The sequence below is a fragment of the Macaca fascicularis genome, chromosome X (assembly GCF_037993035.2).
Source record: "Macaca fascicularis isolate 582-1 chromosome X, T2T-MFA8v1.1".
Lineage (NCBI taxonomy): Eukaryota > Metazoa > Chordata > Mammalia > Primates > Cercopithecidae > Macaca > Macaca fascicularis.
This window is the reverse complement of record NC_088395.1, coordinates 129,381,532-129,400,508: the sequence shown is the minus strand read 5'-3', so window position 1 is coordinate 129,400,508 and position 18,977 is coordinate 129,381,532. Positions and strand designations below refer to the sequence as shown.

The 18,977-nt window shown below is 42.7% G+C and overlaps 1 protein-coding gene across 11 annotated transcripts in view; it reads right to left on the bottom strand.

Annotated features, from left to right (window-relative positions):
* The window catches only part of GRIA3 (glutamate ionotropic receptor AMPA type subunit 3), a 322,070-nt gene extending 305,787 nt beyond the window's left edge, over nucleotides 1-16,283 (bottom strand). For 6 of the 11 annotated variants that reach the window (XR_012429864.1, XR_012429865.1, XM_074029203.1 and 3 more), the window contains exons 1-2: nucleotides 15,566-15,979; nucleotides 14,213-14,371 (exon numbers count right to left, since the gene is read on the bottom strand). Coding sequence is in view for 9 of the 11 variants with exons in the window: in XM_074029203.1 (XP_073885304.1) it covers nucleotides 14,213-14,371; nucleotides 15,566-15,674 (268 nt within the window). In the remaining 2 variants the exon portion in view is untranslated. The other 5 variants (XM_074029201.1, XM_074029204.1, XM_015443961.4 and 2 more) reach the window with 2 other exon arrangements.
* Between the last annotated feature and the right edge of the window lie 2,694 nt (nucleotides 16,284-18,977).

The following is an 18,977-nucleotide window of genomic DNA, read 5'->3' as shown; positions in this document are numbered from 1 at the left end:
ATTAGCAGAAATTAATTTTACATTTTAACTTCTATAATCATAAAAACGTTTTCCACATTAAAAAAATCAGGTAGGGGTAATATGACTTACTAGAGAATAAGAGAATTAGACAATTCTCTTATTAGACAATTAGAGAAAAAGAGATAACAGAAGGTAGTAAAGTAATAAACCTGTGGTGTTACTTTAGTACAGTTTTCTGCTGATAAGGCTGCAAAACATGGTGGAAAAGACCCCACTCTGAGAATCTGTTAGTCTAGATTCTCAACTTACTTCTGCTACTAGTGAGCTGCATCACCTTTGGCAAATCTCTTCTCCTTTCTTATTCTTATTTTCCTCATCCACAAAATGAAGTAATTAGATTAAAATGATTTGATCCAGCTCAAACGGTCTGTGATCTATAAGAGGACTTCAAGACTTTGTTTTGCTCATTTTTGACTATAGATCAGAGGGTGGTAAATTATGACAGGTTAACATTGGAAGCACTAAATGGAAGATACGATTAATTGTGGCCCCTGAAACTCATGTTTTACTGTATTTCTAATTAACTTGCTGTGGATTTATTCTTCCTCTCTGCCATCTATTTAAAACTGACAGTGTTGTCATTTTTATATATGTCATTGTGCAGCAGTGAAAGCTAAGAGAATAAGGATTATGTTGGGAAGACATCTTAGAGAACTGCCAAAAGTTGGAAAACCTGCATTACAACCTCAGCTCAGTTATCAATTAGCTGCGTAACCTTGGGCTCATCACTGAGCATCTCTGTTCCTCCTCTTCAGTTTCTTCATCTGAAAAAAGATCAGTGATTCCACATGAAAATATAGGGATAGGCTTGAATAGGAAATGAGAAGAGGAGATGATACTCATGGATTATGGGTACACTGGGAAATGAAGTGGCTAAAAATTGCCTTTGGTCATAACCCAGGTTTTGGCCTGCTGGATACAGCATGCTGTTAGATACAGAATATAGAAGAAGAGACGGGAGCAAAAAAAAAAAAAAAAAAAAAATTCAAGAATAAAAAGCCTGGTGGTCCTTAGCAGGATCCTTTCTCATGAATCTATGCTTATAGAATCAGCTAGTTAAACTTTGCTCTGAAGAGACTAGAGACTACAATGCTGGAAAATCACATTAGCAAAATTTCTCTTTTAATCTTTTCCATATCTCCTTCCTTTGCTATTTTCAATCTGATTTAGGCAAGCACCATCAAAAGAAAAAAATACATCCACTCAAACTTATACATTCTTAACTTCCACTCACACATCAGCCTTAATTTAAAAAACTCAGAAAACTCATGGCTGGGAGAGCCCAGTTGGAACTACATTTTTCCTAGTCTGAGTGCAGGATCAGGATCCAGGATCTGGGATCCACTCTTCCACTCTCCCACTCTCCCACTTTAAACACATTAAAATAGAGGTCACATTTGAAGAAAGATTATTCTTTCCTTAGAGCCAGCAAGTGCTAAGGTTATCATATTACTATCCATGCTGCTTTGCCCAAATCATATCCAGTTTAGAGAAAAAAAAAATATCAGAAGGGATCGTGTCCTTCTGGACAATTTCGCTTAGTGGTGGCATGATTAGGCTTAGTGGTATGTGTGCCCTGGTTTTTTTTTTTTAGGTATCAAGTAAATTCTTTCTTTCTCCACTTTTTTTTTTTGTCCCCAAGCAAACCTCTTATGCCCAAGGCAGCATTGTGGGTATTCAAAGGTGATCTCATTCAGCTTCTTTTCAGCTACAGATTCACAGGGCATATAGGTTAGTTTGAAGGGCTTTGGGGATAGTTACAGATGGGAAGAATATCTTCCACAGTTTGGTTCTGACTAATTCTATTCCTTACCAACCACTTCGGTACTCTGTGTTTATATGTTGAATGCATATGTTAGACATTATGGTCAATATTTTATGTGGATGATCCCAATCTTCACAACAACATTATAATATAGTTACTATTATATTTATTCTCATTAAACAGATGACGGAACTGAGGCTAACAGAGGTTCTGTAATTTGCTCACAGTCATATGGCTAGTAAGAGAGCCAAGATTAAAATGCATTTAGTAGCTCTTGCAGAAAGTATACTGAATGCTTGCAAGAGGCTGTGATATTTAGTGGAAAAATTGCCTAGACCCAGAGATGTTCCAGAAATGCATCTCTGTTGAGCTTTCATCATATGAATGGCAAGAGACTAAAAGGATTATCAACTGCTAGAAATAGGTATGTGCCATTTGTGTGCCAGGGCAGTGCCTGCTCCAGAGGAGAATGAACAGTATGGAGGGCCTCTCTTGGGCTCTTGATTCCAGGGCCCATGAAGAAAGCTCACTGATGGCCCTGGCACTGATCTAAGTGCTTTACATACATTTGTGAATTATTTTATTTAAAACTCTCAGCAATCCTATGAGGTAAGAACTATTATTATCACCACTTTATAACTGGGGAATCTGCGGTACAATGAAGTTAAGTAACTTGCCCAAGGTCTCACAGCTAGTAAGTGGAAGAGTTGGGATGTGCAAGGATAAGCCACAACTGGCTGAAATACTAACCATTTATTTCAAGGATTCAATAATTTTTATCACAGGCTCTCATAAAGGCAGAGAGTAGATGAATATGAAGAGGAATTTCTAGATATAGAATTTGAGGCGCTTCATTTTGGATGGTCTTTTCTCAGTAAGAAATGAAATGAGATGGTAAGAATTGGACAAAAATTGATGACAGAATGTCTTTTTTTTTTTTTTTTTTTTTTTTTGAGATGGAGTCTCGCTGTGTCCCAGTCTGGAGTGCAGTGGCACGATCTCAGCTCACTGCAACCTCTGTCTCCTGGGTTCAAGTGATTCTCCTGCCTCAGACTCCTGAGTAGCTGGGACTACAGGCACACACCACCACGCCTGGCTAAGTTTTGTATTTTTAGTAGAGATGGGGTTTTACAATGTTGGCCAGACTGATCTTAAATTCCTGACCTCAGGTGATCCTCCGACCTTGGTCTCCCAGAGTGCTGGGATTAGAGGCATGAGCTACGACGCTCGGCCGATAGAATGTCAAAGATGGAAGTCACAAACATCATCCAGAAGAACCTCCCTAGTTTACAAATGATAAAAACTAGAGCCAGAGATAGGTGTGATTTACCCAAGGTCATCCAGGCAATGGATATCAGAGCTGAGACTGGAACCCAGATCTCCTACGTTCTGTCTCATTTTTCATTCCACCACCCTCCTATTGCTCTTACAACTTTTATTGTTTTCCAAGGCCATAGGAAACATGGTATCTCAAATGTTCCGTTACCTATAGTTTATTTCATAAGACTTCAACATAAATTGTGTAGTGTATATATGGGTCACTTAGTCTTAATCTATACCGTAGGGGTGGTCAGTTACCCTCATTTGGAAATACATAGATAAGGAATAGTTATTCAGCATTTAAAGAATTCTAATCAAGAAATGATTCTAATAATCACCTTAGGAGTTTATCTCCAATGAGCACCAGAGGCTTTGTTAATTAACATTAAACTTCTTGTTGGTGAAATTAATAGTGTTCGACATAGGTAGACTGGCTAGAAATATGGTAGAGGAGTTCTCAAATTAGCATAAAGAAAATATAAGCATCTAATAAACTCTATAATATTATCCCTTAGAGAAAATGGTACTGTAGGTTCAATTTGTAAATTGTCTTGTGGACAGCCACTGATGGGGACTTTTGGTTAGCAGAATCCTGCTACTAGAATGTTGTCTTGTGTACCTCAAGTAAACCTTCATGCAAGGTGCTGTTGGAGCACCTAGAAGCAAAGGTAGCTGAACTTGACTGAGTCTACAGAACAGGATATCCAATTATTTTATGTCTATTTGCTATTATTTTAATGAGAAGTAGAATATTGTCTGAGTCTTGCTGTTATAGCTGGTAGTGAGGTTAATGGGGAGAAGATCTATAGCCTCACTTTAACTATGGCAGGCTATTAACATCCAACAAAAAGTACCTAATGATTGTGAATGACCAGATTGGGTTAGGTTAGTTTACAACTCCAGACAACTATTACATCTCTATTTTAGACCCTGGTCTAAAGTTGATGAGCCTCTTAGAGTATATGGGAAGTTCCTACCTTGAGTGACTGTTGACATAGCCTTACTTGACCCAGTGGCCTCCCAGTTGTGGGCCTGGGGTTTGCATGTTCTAGAACCTAAGAAGTTGTCCCAAAGCACAGCCCTCCCCCTGCCAATGGTGATGCACCTCTTCTGATCTGCTGAGCGCTTATTAATGACCTTGTGCCAGCATTCTGACCTTGCTGAGGGCCTCCGCATTGCCTGGGGGAAGGTTAGTTAGAGTCGAGCTGGCACTCAGTCATGAAAAGCTACTAGATATACAGTATATGTACATGGGACCACAAGTATTTCCACAAAGGAGAAAAAATTCTACCATATTGAGATACTTTGATGGCACACTATAAGAAGAAAGTCAAAATAGAGTTTTTACTGAGAAGAGCTTTTCTCTCTGCTGTTCTCAGTAGTTATAACTACCAGTTAATAGAACTTCCCTCAACCAGTAACCTAGCTGCTAAAAGGAGGTGTATAGTATAGTGCAGAGGTCAGAAACGTGGACTTTCCACTCCCAGTCCCTCTAGGTCCTGTTGCAGGCACTTTGTTTGTCCCATAGTGGTTTAAGAAAATTGAATTTGAATGTCTTCAGGCAGAAGCATGGACTCTCTGGATTGCCATAGGCCCCACCATTCCCTATTATAACACACCTGGTCCAATTACCTACCACATTTATGTGGTCAGCATAGCCCCTATATGCATTTGAAATTTCAACCCAAGTTGAAATTGATTCAGGCTCTAGAGACAGGAAGATCTCAGGTCGAATCCTGGCTCCACTACTTAGCTAGTTGAGTGACCTTGAGCTAGTTGCTTATACATTTTGAACTACCTATGATTCCTCTTTTAGAAAATGGGGATGAGAGTTCCTCGCTTGTAGCAATATTGTGATGATTCCATGAGATAAAGCATGTAAAATGCTTAGCAGAGTGCCTTCCATGTGGTACGGGTTTAATAAATGGTAACTGTTATTATTTTAGCTCTGGTTTTAAATTTGTTGATAGCAAGGATGGGGAAGAGGGCATATTGATTGCTATATGAACTGATTGTAATAAATTTATTTTTAATAAGTGGGTTGGCATTTGCCATGACATCTAGTTCAGAGCATGTCTGAGGACGAATCATTAGCTAATAAGCAAAGAAAGGAAGAAGCATTGTCAAAATGAAAATAATTCCTTTGTCTCTATTTACCATCTCAAAGAGCATTTTGTTTTATTTCCCTCAGAGACTATGACTTGAGGTTAGTCTCTTAGTTCTTCCAAGTCTTAGATTTCCAGCCTGAAAGCCAAATTCTCTAATGCTTGCATAGGCCAATAGCACCTCAGTTACATAGAGAAGTAACATATGTGAAAGTGCCTGGCATAATACCTGGTGCTCAGTGGGTATTCAATAAATATCCAATCTGAACCTGTATATCTCTGTAGTTCTGGGGCTTTTTAAACCTATGATTCCTAAACAAAGTATGCATTTAGTATCGCCCATAGACCTTGGTAAAATGCTTATCTTGATATTTTCTGATTCAATACATCTAGGGTATGACCCAGGAATTCATATTTAATAAGCATCTCTGGTGATTCTGAAGCAAGTGGCCCAATTCAAGAAACACTGTTAAATGAACAAGGAGCTTTGGAAACTGCAATGACATACTAGGATATTTGAGAATGTGTAACAGGTTCTGACTGACTTTGGACATTAATGGCCTTTCTGATCTTAATTGTACAAGGGTGTTCACCTACACAAAGACCTGTACCCACACCCATGAACTTACCCCTCTGTGAGCTGGGTCCTGACCCCTTCCCATCTCATTTATCACCTGTGGTTTGACCCCTTTCTGGGGAGCTACAAAGATGAGGGCCCTGGTTGCAATGAGTAATTGGCAAGGTAGTTCATCCAATCATGGATAATTGAGAGGGAATTATTTTTGATCACAACAATTTTTAAAACCTTAAAAAAAATTCTCACCACCCCTCATCACAAACTGATTTTATCTCTGAAAATTTTCCACAGTAACTGTGGAAAATCCTGAAGCTGAAATCACCTATTGCAGCAAACACCACACACAGAACAGGCAGCAGGCCCACTACCATCAGAAGGGTACGACTTCAGTCAAAGGCAACTAAAATAGTTAAAGATAACTAAAATCTTAGTGAATAAAGTACCAGAATTTATCCATGGAGAAGGTCAAATGTTGAAAAATAGGTGAAGTGTATTTGAGGGAATCTTCCTTATCCTCAAGAGTCTACCAGCGCCCCTCTGAATGCCCACAGTCCATTTGGTGCCTCACTTCCTTGGGCAGGTATCTTGTTCTGGGTCATTTATCTGTCTTGGAAAGCCCCCTTGGAGGATCCTGCAAGGTAACAGGTGGTAATCTGAACAGAGAATTCTGGTTGAAGTATTAATGACTGATAAGGATTTAATTTATTCCCTTCCAGATAGCACACTTGCATTTTGGCACAGGCTTTCAGTGCAGTAATACAAATAAACGAATTTGTGGAATTTCAGACTAATGGCACACTGTTGGGGGGCAATTTTTCCAGGGAATTTTGCTATTTTGCGGTACTCAAATGACACTGGGTAAGTTTTTAATGACTTCCCTGGAGCAGTTCTTAACTCAGGTCTGCTAGAAAGTGACATTACTTCCCTTCCCTCCCATCAATGTGTGCCTGGCACAGGCCTTGAAAATGGAGTAAATTTTTCAGTCTCTTAGGGAACCAGAGAGAATTCAGGTTGTGTTGTACTTCTTGTTTCTAACCCTGTTTAAGGGAAGTCAGACAGCTGAGGAGCAGATGTTACATGCCTCCTTCTGGCATGCCTTGACCCAGAGAAGCAAAGTGGAAAGGGAGTTGGAACTGCATGCCAACCTTCGCTCTCTTGAGCAGGTTGTTTCTAAAAGGGGCACTTTGGGGTGTGGCAAGAAGCCAAGACACTGTCACCCGAGCTCATGATCTACTTCCTCTCTGAACCTGCCTTTCAGTCCCCACTCCACATCCCTACAATAAAACAACTCTAAATGCTATCATCAGATATCTAGTAATGCCATCTACAGACCTGGCTGAAATAGACACGGGCTTGTTGGGAATGTGACAGATACATACTTGAGTAAGAATGAGCCAAATGTGTCTCTTGCAGAACCTTCTTTGGAGGGCAAGAAGATACACACATGGATAAGAGCTTGTCTGCGAGAGCCTTTTCCTTTAATGATCACAGTCTCCTTGCTCTGGGCTCTTCTTACTAAAAGTGTGGTTCCAGGACCAGAAGCATTGGCATCACCTGGGAGCTTGCTAAAAATGCAAATTCTTGGGCACCATCACAGACCTAGTGAATCAGAATCTTTGTTTTAGCAAGATTCCTAGGTCATTGGTGTGCACATGAAAAATTAAGAAGTGCTGTTCTACACTGAATTGTGCCTCATAGGGTTGAGGGATCATTACCAGCTGTGTTTCCTCTCCTTATTCTTATCCTTGTTCCCCTGCACCCTCCAAATAAGATCAAATGATGGTTGTGTTGAGGATAATTGCTTAAGAAGCCAGTGACAGTTGGGAACTGAGGAACAGGGAAGTCCAGATAGAGCATGGGATGTAAACACTTCTGTGACCAATGACCAACTGGAAATCCAGAAGAGACTATGCTGGTTATTTCTACTGGAAGGGAGGCCAGAGTGTATGTTTGAGACAAGGTAAGGGAAGGATAGAGGGAGGAGGAGATACTGCTTAACTATGCTTCCAAATACCTCCAGAGGTACCATTTAGTGACTGTGAGACAGATGTTACCTCTTAAATATGGCATTCCACATACCATCCCAGGGAAAGGAAACTTACAGCTGGAAACACAGCTTCTCTCCCACCCTTATCCTCTCCTATAACCTTCCTTCTGTGCCAGTGCATCTCCTGACAGTGCCCACATAGGCAGGTTCAGACTCCACAACAGCCTCTTTAATAAAATAAATACCTATGAACTTTAGCAGCTTCCCAAATTACCCCCAAAGGCTTTTAGATTCAACATGAAGAAGTTGAACCTGCCTATGCCTCGGGTGTACTTACACCCAACCTACTATGTGCAGTTAGACTTGTACTTTGGCCTGTAAAAGTCTTCTATGACCAAAGCCAGCTGACCTTTAGTTTGGGTAGAGTGGACGGTCACTCTGTGAATAATACCCAGAAACACTCCTATTTAAGTATCTTTCCTTGAAATTGAGGCAGTATGTTTCCCATAGTCCCTAGATTTAAAGCAAATACTCCCCCTGTTACATATATTAACCCTTTACCATTTATCTGATACTTTCATATGTATGAAATATATACCTATATTAGATATAAAGCTGTCACCCCCAAAGTAGAGTGCAGGCCCTACTGCATTCTACATCCTTGGAGGATGGACCAAGAATAGAGATATTCTGGTGGAGAAGGAGAAGGTCTGGGAATTAGGTCTGGAAAAGTCTAGGGTAGAAAATAGTCCCTAGGTAAGTTTAGTGTGGATGGGATGCCAGAATCAGGGGCTGGTCAGTGAGTAGGCAGTTAGAGACCAGCAAAAGGGAGTGAGACAAACTGGACGGATAGAGCAAGGGAAGAAAATAATGGCAATAGAAAACGTAGAAATATGGGGAAGACAATTTCTGTCCATGTTAACCTTTGGCAAGGACTGACCCTTTTTAGGGGCTGCTGCCTTAGCTCAAGGCTCATCCCACACAGGTTGAGGCTATCTGTAGCTCTGTATCTGGAGCCCAGACAGTTTCTGAGCAACTACCAAGCTGGAGGGAATTCCTTTTGTCTGCACAACTCCCACAGTGCTGCTAAAGAATACCTATCACCCCCACCTGGGGTTTTAATTGCACCCTTCTGTGGATATTTTATCTAATAAGACTCAAAATAACAAAGCCAAAGGAATAAAGTCAAAACTTGATTTTTTAATGGAGCAGGTAAAGTATACAGATTATTTGCTTGACCTTCATTGAAGATAGATGGTTTTATGAAAGGTCCTTCAAATTTGTTTTGCAGTCTCTATCTAAGACGTTGATAGGGAAATCATCTGGATAAGCATGTTTATTAGTCTCCCCCAAAGTTATGGAATTCTATCTTCTAAAATTCTGACCCTCTCTTAAAATCTATGCCATCATTTAATCCTTAAACCAACTGTGTAAAAATGACAAATCTCCTATCCACAAAGGAAGACAAATAATGATGCCTCAGGAGCGTCATTTATTTTTCAATCTGTTAAAATGAAACCAGCCAATCACCTCTGACTACCCATAACAATGAAATTTAAAAATACATCAGGAGCCAAAAACATAACAAAAAGCTCATCGATCCTCCACTATTATCACTCAATCTTAGGGACTAGGGAGGGAAATGCAGAATTAAGGAAATTACCTCTGTAGGGGCAGAAGTAGGAAAATGTGAAAAACTAGTTTCATTTTAGGGAAAAAAGTTAAAATTGCAGAGAGGAAGAAAAACCATGGCCCATTTTGCAGTAAATGTAGATGGGGAACAAAATAATTCCCCTTATTCCTTTCCTTCAAATCCTTCTTGCTGCTCTCCCCCCTGATTTAGTAGATCAATAGGAAGCTGCCTTCTCGGGGAGGTAATACACTTTGCAGGAAGCTCACCTTTACAGCCTGCTGATTGCCATCTATTTTTATGGCCCAAATGAACAGCATCAGCTTCTTCCCTCCCCCGCCCTGTGAAAAATAAATTTTAAAAACCATAATAAACCTTGTAAAAAGATGACTTAAATTTTTGACTGGCACCACTAAGGCAACGTCTTTGTGCTTTAGGGGGCTAAGCCAGACGGGCTGAGAAGTGAGCTAAGCCGGCAAGCTTACTGAAGGCTGGCCAGCAGACAGAGGAGAGAGGGAGAGCAGCAAAGGCACAAAGGCAGGGAAGAGGGGGAGTGAGGGAGGGAGTGGAGCCAGAGCAGTCAATGTTGGGTAGTATGGCAAAATCTGTTTAAAGGAAGGAGCCTTGATCTTGATCCCAGGAGTCTTCACCTGGTTTCCAAATCTTACATGGAAAGGACAGACACCAAAGCCAAACCAAGACAAAACAAAACCCACCAAACTGCAAAGAATAGGATCAAGGGAGACATTTCCTTCCCAAATGGACATAAATAGTGAAATTGATTTTGGCAATTAGAATAATTAGATAATTAGATTGTGACTCTGTAGGAAAGAGAAAGAAACCTGTCTCAGCTAAGTATATTTGGTAGTGAAACGCGCTCAGTTATAAAAGGAGTGTGTTCTCAGCAGATATATTTCAAATGGCTTGAAAAAAATTAATGGAATAAAAATTTGCATCTGATGGGTTAGGTTTAGCCAGCAAAAGGAATTTTACTTGGGACTCCATTAGAGCCTGCACTCCTAAGTCCTATTCTCAATCCTACCATCACCATTGTGCCTCTATCAACAGATTTTTATTTAAGCCAATGCATTTAGAGCACAATTCCATGGTGAATAACCTTTAAGGTTACATTTGCCTTTTCCCTGCTTCTTGCAAACAGTGCGTAATCCACAAGCACATTTGTTGGCTGTAAAGGTGTACAACAGCAATTTTTGCAATGACAGTGCGGAGAGGGAATATGAGATCTGTGTGCTAATGAGCTGACACTGCAGAGGCTGGGGCGGTGTAGTGTGGAGTGCACTACAAGTGCACAGCAGCAAGACACAGGAGGGGACTTCAAGGGAATCGGCGACGTTTCCTGAGGAACCAGGACAGCAAAGCCACACAATGGGACACATCAATCCCTTGGTGTTTCCATATCCCTGCCCCCAAAGCCTTAGGACTATCAAATCTGTTTTCTAAAGAACAAACATGTAACTTACATGTGTATACATCTCTTTTCATATATACTGATTGTGTGTCTATGAATGTATATATCCTGAAGTCAAAATATTCACACCATTCTTGGTTCTGGGGTTATCTAGCTAAGTTAAAAAGTAAGGCAGCAAACTCTATAAATTCCCATGAAATGGGAACATGTGCTTCAAATCAGGTGAGTCTCTTAGATAAACTTCAATCCATCTCTGAGCTGAGATCCCAAATTAACCACCTTTCAAAGCCAGTGCGGCTCTTATTGGCCTTGTAAGACATGGAATAAAGTTGGAGTCTGTCTTAAGCAAACCTCTTGGGGGTTGTGCAAAAGAATTGGTTTCTGATAAAGAAGAGTCTTTAAATAACTGATGCCTGGGATTCATCACAAGGAAACTTTTCAAATAGGTTGTCAGAGGTTGTAGGGGTGGGTAATGCGGAGGGAGAACGGAGAACAGGGACACAAAAATGAAGGAATTACCCTTTGTTTATTCTTTGTATATTCGTTTACCTGCACACCTACACCCTAGAAAGTGTGTGCCTGCCTCAGGATTGAGGGTGCAGGAAAGATCATGAGAAGAGATCAATTCTAGTGCTAAGGAAAGTTGAAACTAGGAATTTTGCCTAGGAATAAGGGAAAGTTTCTTTAATTTTTGCAGCCCATTCCATATTGAACCAGATAGGAGAGGTGGTTGGCCAGATTGAGACTCATCTGTGGTTTTCTGGAATTCTCCCTAGGTCTCCAGAGAAGGGCAGGCCAGAGGATACAGAGATTTTTCTTTGCACAATCAGGGCGATCAATTGGAGGAGTGGAACCTGGGGGTCACCTGTCAGGCTCCAGCACTGAACTAGAATTTCATGCCAGTTGGAAATATTTGATCTCCACTTCCACAAGAAAAAGAACAATCAAAGCCAGGGGCAGAAATGAGAAACACCTCCAGGGCTTCTTTGGCCCCTTGAAATCATTGGTTTCTGCATTCAAAGACTATGGTTAGACGAGTCATCTTTCTCATACTAAGCTACCAGGCAGCAGCTGCCTGGAGACAGCTTTGAGTTCTGGCCCCCATTCAATGATTGTGACATTCAGAGATGTCTGTTTCAGGGACCAGAGAAGATGACAGCTTTCCTCCTCTGTCTTCAGAGAAAGCAACAGGCAGCTAGATACACAACACTGGTTTTTCTAGCTGTTTTTCCTGCGTATGTCTGTGCATGCATACATGTGTATTTGACATAACTAAGGGCAAGGTCACGTTTTCGTTTTTTTTCTTGTTGCCCAGTGAGCCACACTCCTTCTCCCAAACTCTCAAGCCCCTAGCCACAACCCAGCCTTGTAAGTGGAAATGCTATGAATTTACGGTGAGGGATTTTCATCAATTTCTTTTCCTTTCCCATGGTTGTTCTCTTATTGCCCTGAGAGGTAAGGCAATAAGGCAACTCAATACCAATATGGATGACTTATTGCCTTTTCCTAAACCTGAGATTTTCACATGGCAAGAATCATTTCTGATTGCTTCTTGAGTGGGGTTCCGATAGTCTAGGGCTGGTGGGTGTCAATCTGGTTTGACCATAAGAACAGGACCAAAAACCTTGGAAATCAATCATTTCTGAGAAACCAAATGGTTCTCTTATCCCAGTTCTCATCAGTGAAAAGACACTGAAGGGAGTTGAAATAAATATTATTTGTTATTAATGATAATAAACCCTGGTAGTTTAATGTATTTAGTTTTAAATCTGTTCTAATTGATATTTAGGAAGCTGCATTTGAGATTCAGCCTCTTGACAAGATCACAGTGCTGCAGGATTAAGAGTCAGATGTGTGTTGTAAATGCTGTGGAGACAGGCTGGGATTACCAAAATAAGATGCAAAGTATAGACAGATATTTCGTAACTTTCACACTTAGCTGGAATTAATAAATTCCTATTTTTGTCAATGTCAGAAAGCCAAAGAAAGTCAAATATGGAGTATCTCAGAACATGTTCATATAAGGATCTGTATCTTCAGCTAAAATTTTCTTAAAGCTGATAACTGTCATATTTCTTGCAGAGTATATCACCCCCCCAACCCCTTGGCCCAAGTCTTCAAAGCCAAGGAATCTGTGCCCTTGGAGAGAGACCCTTTCGATGGTTTCTGGAAACCATGTATCCTTTGAGGCAGAAGGATTTAAAGAAAGTCATACACAAAGTTTCACCCATCCAAACATAAACATCATTTCTCCCTTGGAAGAGAAAGGAAAAAAACCCCAAATTCCAAACTACATCAGCCATAAAAGCAAAGCATATTTTATACCATATTCAGCCTCATTGTTGTGAAAACTTTTAGTGAAATAAGCTTACATGAAGAATTCTCAGTCTTTCTCACGAAACATTCCATTCAAGTAAAACCATATGTCCAACAGGCTATTAGCCATTTAGGTTCCTTTGGTTGTATTTTACAAAATGTCCCCTTTTCAGAGGAATAATCACGGGGTACGGCTAAGGATTTCAGAACCGGCTTTGGGGCTGAATTACTTCTCTTTCCATATTCAGTTTTCCTGCTCCAAGCCTCCTCTCCTCCTGCCCCCTCCTTGCTCTAAATTAAGAACTGTGTTGTCCTTAACGATCATGGGGGTGAACAACACTAGGGGAGGCAGAACTAGTTTTCCAAATCATCACCTGATCACCATTTTCTCCCTTCCCCTCAGTTCGCTAGGCATTCATCACTTGCAATCAGTTTGTAGTCTTATCAGTTCCTATCAGAGCTCTCTCAGTAAGTAAGGTAATATTTGAGGACAGAAAGAGGCCAGGGAACCCAGCCTGTTCTGCCCCTCAAGGTCACTTGTTTGCAGAATTTCTCATATTTGCTTCCTACACATTAGGCAATTGTCAAATTCAGCTTGTTCCTACAGCCAGGCACTAGCTTTAACAGTCAAGTGATGTACATCCTGAATTGACTCAATCAAGAAGCTGCTGATTCTTTTTTTAATCTCATCTGAAGAAATTTCTCTGAACAACCATGCTATTTTTTTCTTTCTTTTTTTTCCCCAGTTAAAAAAAAAAGAGAGAGAGAGAGAGAGTTGGAGAAGGAACACACTAGGTTAGCAGGGAGGAAAATGAAACTTTTGCATCAAACACTATTTGGAGCAGACTTTTGCCCACTGTCTTGAGTTTTTCCTACTGTCTTAAGCCCCTCAGCAGTATCCTTTGGAGTTGATTTATGCAGCATGAAACCGGATGGATCAGAGCCCCTAAAATATCTACTGAGGCAGTCATCTCCCAGCACACACACAGACCCTAAGTGCCACAAGAAAGATGCAAATGAGGTCCCCAACGTCCCAAAGGGAGGAAAAGCAGATCTACTTACAAGCATTTGTCACAGAAAAACTATTGGAGGAATCCAAGTGATCTACATGGTAATTCAAATGGAAGGGCTTCTCGGTGGTGTTCTGGTTGGTGTTGTATAACTGCACGGCAAAGCGGAAAGCGCTGTGCTCCTGCACTGTGTTTCTCATGAAAAGTCCACCTATAAGCAAAGGGAACGGAGATTTGGCTTGTGTTCCCCCACCCTAGGGCCATTTAGAAATTGGGGAACAATATAGATACCGGATACCTCTCAATGCTACTGGGATATGGGATTGAGGATTGATATTCAACCTGTGTGTCTTTCAAGACTTGTGAACTCAGATTTTGGCCAAGAGAAACCTGGATTTTCTAGACTGAAAAGAAGAGGCTAGAGAGAAGGGAGAAGAGGGGGCTGTTTTGGGTTAGGACGATGGAACCAAGAGTGAGACTTGGTTCTTTCTTAGGCGGAAGCCTTCTTTTTTTTCTAGTCGCCCCCCACCCCACCTCCCCATCCGCACAGCTGGTCATCTTTTCCTTGTGTGAAGGGAAAGATTGGGAAGAAAAACAATATTGTTCCCCCTGCTACCCCAACCCGTTCCCCATAGCCACCCTCACCCGTGACAATACAGGGGGCTGGTTCAGTAATGGCAAAAATTCTAACTTCTAGACTTGTAAATACAGACAGAAGCCAAGATAACTCCCTCCAGGAGCCCAGGAGCCGGGCTGCAGACAGACACAGCGGCAATTCATGAATTCGTGGTCTGCGTGACTTCGCTGCTTGCCCGCTCAGCTCCTTGTCTAACCCCCTTGTCTCACCTCCGCCTCCTACCCCATCCACCACCGACTCCGGCTGCTGCCCGGGTCTGGGAGATCCAAAGTGGGCTCCACCTCCCCCAGCACCAGCCTGTCTCCCGACAGCCGGAGACCCCGGACTGAGCACCCCGGGCCCGGGTTATGCGCCCTGGCGCGGCCAGACAGTCGGCATCACCCTGGGACAACTTCCAGGAGCTGCACGCACGCCATGGCAAAGTCCAGAGCAGCGAGCTGAAAAACCTCGACTCTTCACCCCCTTGCAGCATCCCAGCCTCCTGCTCGCCTCCGGTGCTCCTCTCAGCTCGGAAAACCTAGCATTTTACCCCCACTATCCCCAGGAGACCCCTCTCTTGTCCCAGAGGTTCTTCAGACCAGCCACCTCTTTGAGGCTCAGATTCCCCCCGCCCCGCCCCCCGCCCCGCACCATCTCTGCCGGTCCCCGGCCCCAGTCCCAGTTCCCAGGCCATACAAGACAGGGACCCACCGCAGCGAAAGCCCTGCCAGGGCAGTGGTCTCGGGTGAGGGAGAGCCTGGACCGACCGACTGGCTCGCTTGCGCTTACCTATGCTGATGGTGTTGGGGAATCCTCCGTGAGAATGACCCAAAAGCCCCAGGACTAAAAAGAAGACCGCCCGGAGCACGTTTTGCCCCATTTTCTTCTGCCTGGCCATGCTACGCCTAAAACGAAGCTGACAAGAGCATGGGCGCAACTCAGGAGTCGTCAAAATAATAATAGAAAAAGAAAAATAATTCGTTGGCTCTTACACCCCCTCCCCTTAACTTGCTCTCGCTCACTCTTCCTTTCCACCCCACACTAGTCCTCCTCCTCCTCCGCTGTCGCCGCCTCCTCTTCTTCCTCTTCTTCTTCTCTCTCACTCTTACTCTCTCTCTTATTCGCTCTCTCTCTCTCTCGCTCTCTCTCTCTTCCTTTCTTGCTCCCTCTCTCTCCCTCTCACTCCCAGGATCTCTCACCCCCTCCCTTCCCCCCACCTCACTTCTGTCTTCACACCAATCTGGAAGGCGGGTTCATTGGCTGCAAGCTGGGTTTGCCAAAGCGATTCCTCTCCCTATGATGAAAGAGAGAGAGAGAGAGAGAGAGAGAGAGAGAGAGAGAGAGAGAGAGAGAGAGAGAGAATAAAAACCTAAAACACAGAACAAAACAAGCAAAACACCGAAAAACAAAAATAGAGAAGCAAAAGAAAGAGAATGAAAGAATAAATTATCAAGACAATCTGAGACTCTCCCCGCGTCCCCCCCGCAAAAGATGGTAGGTCTAAAGCGGGGGGGGGGGGGGGGGGCGGGGGGGAAGGAAAGAGCGAAAAGGCTCAGTGCCGGTGAATTGGGCTCTTCCAATTGGGCCGGTAGGGGGATATTGATCAAAGTTGATCTGACGTGGAATTAAAGCCGCACACCGCTTAGCTCTACTGCAAACTGCAGCCCCGGACTGCAAAGCCTGGGCGCTGGCATTTGTCGACACGGAAGATGGGATCAATAGAAATATACCACTCCTAACGTGGATCAACCTTTTAAGCTGCAACTTCCTCCCACCCTTCAAAAAAAAAAAAAAAAAAAAAAAAAAAAAAAGCTGCATTGCCTCTGTGTTTGTGTGTCTGTCTTAAAGAAGGGGGGCCTTAGGAGGGCCATTAGTGGTTACTCCAGAGTCTTTGTAGAGACTCAGAGAAGCAGTTCCCATCACAATGCGCCCAAAGATGCTGCGCATGCCCGGTCTCTGCCGCTCCGCTTTTACAGCAGAGATCCGAGGGCTAGTGAGCAACCCCCACCCCCATCCCCGCAGCTTTGGGAGGCGTGTCCCTCCCCTTAAACTAGTGCTGAGGCCGGCTTGCGGGGGCATGGGGTGGGCGGTGCTGGGCAGTGATGGGCAGTATGGGGCTGACTTCTTTGGAGGGCGTAGGAAAAAGTATGTGCGTGGAGGTAGTAACTAAAAGGTTAATGAAAAGGACGCTCAGGCTCACTGACCAAGGAGGAGGGAGGTGTGGGAATGAGCTGGTCTGGGGGTGGGGATTGAAAGTTGAGGTTGGAGAAAACTGTACCTAGCTGCATTGCTCCCTTGGTGTTGCCTCTGGACTTAGCAGCCTAGGTCCCTGAGTGATGACCTCAGAGGTTATCAATTCTTTCTGACTCTTCTTCCCCTCTGCTCTAAGGCGAGCAAAGAACATATGAAGTCCTACAGTACCGACCAGATTTCAGTGACGGGTGGCCTTTTCCATAGCATGTTGCGGATGAACCTCCTGGGCTATCGACCCCTCTCCCTAGCCCCTTTCTCCTGCAATGAGGAAAAAGAATCCTCTTTATCTCTTACGTTTTTCACTTTTACTTTACAGTTACTGTAGAAGGCATGGGTTTTATCCTCCCCACACCTGCTATTTTCCTTTTCATATCCTCTCCTGCTGGTCTAAGTGGAACATGAACTTTCCTGCCAGTGTAAAGCGAACTGATATACATTGGGGATACAATTGGGAATATACAGGGGATAGAAGGACCCTGGAGCCCAGCTAGTATATCAATTACTCCAGAACTTTGGATTTGGCAAGACTTAGGCTGGAGCCTGGAACAATGGAACAAAATGGCTTCAAATCAGAAAAATTGTTCTAGGCCCTTTCCGAATTTCTATTCATTCTGATAATGCATAGTTTCCTCCCACCCACCACCCATAGAAATCTTTTGTCTCCATTTTGCTATTTCATGGACAGGAGTGAAGGAGAAACATGAGAGTCTGAGGAGACTCATCTTTTCAGTGGAAGAAGCATTAGGGCAAAGCGGGTAGCAGAGATAAGGTTGGTCACCCCCTGCCAAATGTAGACAGGGACATAGCATTATTCAGGAACATGGGCTTAGGAGGCATACACGTCCAGGTTCAAGTCTAAGTCCCCTCACATACAGGCAGTGTGTGACCTTGAACAACTTTGTTAATCTGAACCCCAGTTCTCTCATCTTCAAAATGGGAATATTAATATCTTTCTTTATAAGGCAATTGTGAAAATTAAGTAAGATAATTGATATGAAAGCATCTAATTCAGTGCCTACCTCAGAGAAAAATCAATAAATGTTATTTTGCAAACTCCCTTCCCTCTTTCTCACCTGCTAAAAGTGCCCTCTTGTCCCCCAAGTTTCCTCATGCTGTCATTTTCCTCTCTCCTCATATTCCACATAACTTCAGACTCTGCTATCAAGTCTAAGCCAATGTTCCACATTAAAATCTTTCCATTGTAGCTTCTCAAAAGGCCCAGGAGACAATCTTTACTAAGGTTCTAATGGCAGGCAGTGAAAATTTAATATTAAAAATGCCACATTTAAAGAACCTCTACTCTTTGCCAGGCACTAGGTGTTTCTCCTTTTAGATAACACAGTTGCATTTTAATAGGAACCTTCAATGCCTTGTCCCAAAGGAATAACTTTAATGAGGAGGTTTTAGTTTTGATTTCATGTGAGTGAACAATATATTTTGTACCAGGGGAAAGTGACTTTCAGCATGTCTCACTTCACTCCTGAAAGTAGCCAGGTCCCCACCCATGCTTGGTCAGCTGTAAGAGGAGGTGGAAGAACAAGATCTGTGGCCATCTTCACTGTCATTTGGCTTGAAGAGTGATGAGGGTGGGTCAGTAACTAAAGATGAGAGGCAGAAAAATATTTTGGTGGCTATGCACTTGAAAACTCTCCACTGAAGTCATGAATGTAAATGCCACCCATCCCTTCCATTTTCATCCTCCCGTGCCCAATACCTTTTCCCCCTCTCTTTTATCTGCTGCCACTCTTTCAATTTTTAGCTGTAAGTGGCAGCTGTTGGCAGAGTTGGACTAGTCTCATCTGTGCCAGCAGGGGCACAGTGGTAGACTAAGCATATTGCTGTTGGTTGAAAAGCCTGTATAATACATGCAGATTCTTTAGCAACCAATCCCTCACCCAAAAGAGCAGGGAGACACTTTATAAACTTCAACTCTGATTTTCCAACGAGG